Below are 5394 nucleotides of genomic sequence, written 5' to 3'. Positions count from 1 at the left end.
TAGTGGAAACTCTATCATTTACCAAACTTTGGCCGAATTTTGCCGATTTTGAGGAAAATGCTCGGGGGTCCAAACATGAATCTGAATGTGCCATGTTCGCGTCGACTTTGAGATTGGCGAACGTTTTCCGAACAAGTTCACTCATCTTTACTTATAAACCCTTTCCTAATCTGTCTACATACTTCTTGTTGACCTCAAAACGGTTTGGCTTTTCACTTGACTGCACTTCCGAGACGTGTAGTGCTGCTAGATATTGACCTTGGCTTCTCCAGCTTAGATGTCCACCTGCCTGACTTCTGTGTGTGACCCGGCTTTCTTCTTGACATTCAGCTGTAATCTGGCAACTCACAACTACATTACAATTGGAGACATGGTGCCTTTCTGCAGCAAATAAAATACCATTTAACCACTGAAACTTTGCTACCAAAATGCGTTAATCAAAAAAGGTGTAAAAAAAAGCTTTTTTTGTTATGCATCAAATCTATCAGTAAGTAAAATGCACGTCAATTAATTGTGTGATCAAACTCATAACATAATGAGCACAGGATCTGTGACTTCTCTGCATTTTGCGGTCACTACTCACCTGGGCGGTCATATGTAGGAATCTCCTCTTTACGAGGCTCATCACCCCTCACATATGTCTCTGTAGTATTAATATGGGTCAGATCTTCACCCTGAAAAAATATTGTAAAAGTCATAGAAAAATGATGACCAAAACCAACATGACAGCAGTAGTTATAGGAGACAAATAGCTGCCAATCTCCTGTATAAATCTAACCTCTCAGCTCCATATTAAAAATATGAAGGTATTTTACACTACAAAACTGGTGAAAATACCGTGATAAATTGGGGCCCTAATGGCTATGGCCAACTTTATTCCTGTTATCTCCACCATTGTGGGTGGGTATTTGGGTCAGATCTTAACCCTGAAACAAATACTGTAAAAGTCACAGACAGATGAGAAGTCACATTTACGATCAGCTTTAATCCTGCCATCTCCACCGTTTTCATTACACAAGTAGAAACCATATAATACTGGTGGATAAAACAAGACTGAACACAAGACCTTTACAGCCATCTACACATCATAGGGGGGATCTCATGACACCTTCTCTCCATCTACCTGATGATCCTGAAGAACATTGGGATCTTCTTGTTTACAGTCCTGTGGAAGAAGAGGACAGGGACATCTCTCTGGTGTTGTCCTCTTACTGGATAGATCTGGAGGAAACACATACAGGGACTGAATTCATTCTTTACATACAGACAATTATAGGCCGTGTGTGTTTAGTCCTGTCTATTACCTGGTGATGTGAGGGGCTGGGGAACCTCCATCATGACGTCCTTGTACAGATCTTTGTGTCCTTCTAAATACTCCCACTCCTCCATGGAGAAATAGACAGCAACATCCTGACACCTTATAGGAACCTGACACATACAATGATACCATCATCCCCCCGATCCCTTCATAGCGTTACTGTATAATGTCCCAGCATTCCCAGCAGTGTCACCTCTCCATTCAGCAGCTCAATCATCTTGTAGGTGAGTTCTAGGATCTTTTGGTCATTGATGTCCTCATTTATCAGGGGGTGAGGTGGAGGCCCCGTGATTGGGCTCAGAGGTCTTCCCCATCCCTCAGAGACAGGGTCCTGACAGCACTCACTAGAGGTCTTCTTCACTACTGTGTAATCCTGGTTATGGAGAGACACATTAATAAATCTCACTCCAGACATTTCCCGAGTACTCACCTCTCCAGTTCTGTCCATCTGTTATTCCCATAGATAAGAATGATGTAATGTGACGTCATCAGAATCTCTCACCTCTCCAGTAAGCCGGAAGAGGATCTCTAGGGTGAGGTGTAATATCCTCTCCGCCATCTTCTTCTTGTCTTTATCCATCCACTAAGGTTTAAGGTAAATTTTCTAGAAGATGGAAGATAATGATGAACAACTCGCTGTTCACACGTTCAGTTTTTTCAGCTTCTTTTAACCCTTTCAGGTTTCTAAAACAGTTAGAAGAAGTGACCTGAAACAGCAGATAAGACCCCAAAGTCCTGTCAGGCGGCGTTCTGCTCTGAGGCCTGAGACGGGTGTTATAGTGGGATCACAGGACTCCGTCTGTTATTAGGGAGATTCACATTAACGAGAAAAGGAAAAGGATCGTTCCGTAATGGCCTCAATGTGCTGCGTGTGATCGAGGGAGCGGCTGCTGGAGGATCCTTCATTACATGAAGAACACGAGAAGAAAACGACGTCCAAGAGACCGAACCCGAATCCTGCGAGAGAGTAATGGAGACGGCACCGACCTCCACCTGCAGAGCCACCACCACATATATGGCTGCTCTGTGCGCACAGGACCTGTGATGAGGTCACAGGAGGGGAGGAGTCAGGGGTCACATGATCAGGGGCCTCAGTGGATGCAGGACTCTGCTGTGCTGGTTGTCATGGTGCTGGATGAGCTGAAGTTTATGTGTGGGGTCAGGAGGGGTTTACAGTGTGGATGTAGCAGAGCCGCGTGTGTACGAGGTGTACGGAGCGGAGCCGTGTGTGCACGAGGTGTACGGAGCGGAGCCGCGTGTGTACGAGGTGTATGGAGCGGAGCCGCGTGTGTACGAGGTGTACGGAGCAGAGCCGCGTGTGTACGAGGTGTACGGAGCGGAGCCGCTTGTGCACGAGGTGTACGGAGCGGAGCCGCGTGTGTAAGAGGTGTACGGAGCGGAGCCGTGTGTGTACGAGGTGTGCGGAACACTTAAGAATACTTATTAATCCACAAAGCTGTAAATATCCTAGAAATCAAGACTGAGGGGCTTTTATTTGTTTCTTCACCTTGACCATGAAGCTTCTAATCAATATATCCCGATTTATCTATCTGCATCCTCTGAATAGAGCGACTTCTGTGTCACTAAGACGAATGATGATGGAAGTGTATGTGCATGAAGGAAGTGTGGCAAGACGACTCGCTCGGCTCTCCTGGAGGCAGACTCAGGACACACGTTCTCAGGTTTCCTTTCTGCTGGTTTATTATCAGCCATAAACTCATGCAGGTTTCACGGGAAAAACAAACATGACCCCTCTGGGTTAAACGAAAAAAAACAAAAAACAAAGTATAACTCAGTCCATAGATGAGCGGGTTCCGCCCGCTCTCAGTAGCATAAACTGCACTGCTAAAGTCCATGTGAAAAGCTCTGCAGCTTCCACAATACTGTCTGGAGACTTCCCTCTCCAGACCACACTCCAGAGAAAAAAAAAGGGACTGAGCTTTTACACATTGCTCAGCCACACCCTGAGGGGAGGTAGGGGGAATGGCGTCCCACCCTCTTTGCCATTCCCATAAAACCGCACACCCTTTAACAGAGTAAGCCTACCAGCATATAACACGCTGGCAGAAAAAATAAAGTAGGTCTTAGTTCACACAGGAGAGCATCCTGAGTGACACATACCTCCCCTCACATATAAAACCAGTGACACTGTCACAGAAGCTATCAGTTTCTATGCACCTTCATTTACCTCACTATGGCTGTATACATGTTTGTATGTATTTCAGTCATAAACACCTTGCTCGGTCTAAGATGATGTGATGTGGCTTCCGGACACATAGTTGATGGGAGGTATGTATCACAGAGGTGGTAGTCCTCTGTGATGTAAACCTGGAGTATTGCTCTAGCGCACATAGTACTAAGAAGCTTGTTCTGTGCTTCTAGACCAGGGTTTTAAGGGCAGCTTGAGAGATGGGTAGGCCTGGCTGCCCACATACCCACCTGTGGGTGTGGTCCATAGGGTAAAATGGAGTCTGTTTGTTTTGACACGTGGTCTGTGTGTGTGGAGGTAAGAAGTCCTCCTGTGTGTTATCTCCAAACTGAGCCGGTGTACTGGATACTATCCAGCTTGTCTGATCTGGACTGTCTCTAAAGTGCCATTGTTGGAACTGTTTACTTTGTTTTGCCTGCATTGAAAGGCCATTTATTTTGCTATGCTTGTGATGTGGTTTATGAAGAACCAATAACCCAGCAAGGACATATAAATGGAAAAGGTTCCCATGTTGCTTCACCACGCACCCAAGTGAGTAGCATTCCCACAATTGGTGTTAGAAATACGGGCAGCGTTCCCAGGGAACACGTGTGACTGCTACAGAGGTCCTGCATGCCCTGGGCGAAGGCGGCCATAAGCCAGCAAATAGCGTCAGATAGCATGGAGAACCTAGTGAAACACCTGGTACAAGCCCAGCTGTAGCAGCAGTACCAACAACAGCTGGCGCAACAGGAGACAAATAAGCTGCTTTTTCAACAGAGGTTCGTGGCATGGCGGCAGATTCGACTCAAAGGTCAGCTGATGATTTTCCCATCCTGAAGGCGGTAAGGAGAGCCCTACAGAAAATGACCAAGGGTGATGACATACAGACCTTTTTGACCATTTTTGAAAGGGTCGCTGAGAGGGAGAAACTCTAGCCAGAGCAATGGAAGGAAGTGCTGGTGCCATACTTAACGGGGGAGCTCCAGAAGACCTACTATGACTTAGCCTTAAAAGACGCGCTTGAGAGTGACAATGTCAGGGTACAACGGGTCCACCGCTGGGCATATCACAGTGACAAACCCCCTCGCTACCAAATGTTTGATTTGCTGAACCACGTCCAAAAATGGTTGCAGGCAAAGTCCTCTACCCCTGCGCAGATGGTTGAGCAAGTGGTAATGTACTAGTTTGTGCACTCCTTTCCGAGGCCAATACAGACTTGGGTTGCCCAGGGTGATCCCCGGAATGCCAATGACCTGGTCAGACTGTTCAAAAGATATCAGGGGGTTGATGGTTCCTTGGGAAGGCAACCTACTCCACACTGGGGGTCCCAACAGGGATCGAAGACCCAAAAAGGGGTGGGGTGTCCATGGTCGAAAGGGTCAGTGCAGGGTATGCCAAAGGTCCCAGCTGGCAATATTATATGCTGGAAATGTCACGGCCCAGGCCATATAGCCCCATGTAGTCCCCTGACCTCCAAGCAGATGGACTGTAGCCTGGGTCGCCACTGTTCATACTACAGTCATGGCCAAAAGTTTTGAGAATGACACCAAAATTATATTTTCACATGATCTGCTGGCCTCTGGTTTTTATTAGTGTTTGTCTGATGTTTATATCACATACAGAAATATAATTGCAATCATATTATGAGTACCAATAGGTTCTATTGACAGTTAGAATGAGTTAATGCAGCAAGTCAATATTTGCAGTGTTGCCCCTTCTTCTTCAAGACCTCTGTAATTCTCCCTGGCATGCTCTCAATCAACTTTTGGACCAAATCCTGACTGATAGCAGTCCATTCTTGCATAATCAATGCTTGCATTTTGCCAGAATTTGTTGGTTTTTGTTTGTCTACCCGTCTCTTGATGATTGACCACAAGTTCTCAAT

At 46.2% G+C, this 5394-nt stretch overlaps 1 protein-coding gene across 1 annotated transcript; it reads right to left on the bottom strand.

The window, feature by feature from the left end:
* Positions 1-241: 241 nt before the first annotated feature.
* Positions 242-2361, bottom strand: LOC141205531 (gastrula zinc finger protein XlCGF66.1-like). The gene is made up of 6 exons (XM_073664099.1): positions 2026-2361; positions 1821-1922; positions 1512-1691; positions 1305-1428; positions 1124-1221; positions 242-674 (listed from the first exon to the last, which is right to left on the bottom strand). The coding sequence occupies exons 2-6, from the start codon at positions 1896-1898 to the stop codon at positions 576-578; spliced, it is 579 nt and encodes a 192-aa protein (XP_073520200.1). The 5' UTR covers positions 1899-1922; positions 2026-2361; the 3' UTR covers positions 242-575.
* Positions 2362-5394: the final 3033 nt, after the last annotated feature.

The sequence above is a fragment of the Phyllobates terribilis genome, unplaced genomic scaffold (genome assembly GCF_046119375.1).
Source record: "Phyllobates terribilis strain yellow unplaced genomic scaffold, ASM4611937v1 Scaffold_140__1_contigs__length_4765195, whole genome shotgun sequence".
Classification (NCBI taxonomy): Eukaryota; Metazoa; Chordata; class Amphibia; order Anura; family Dendrobatidae; genus Phyllobates; species Phyllobates terribilis.
The sequence above is the reverse complement of the archived record's forward strand: the minus strand, read 5'-3'. Positions and strand labels throughout refer to the sequence as shown.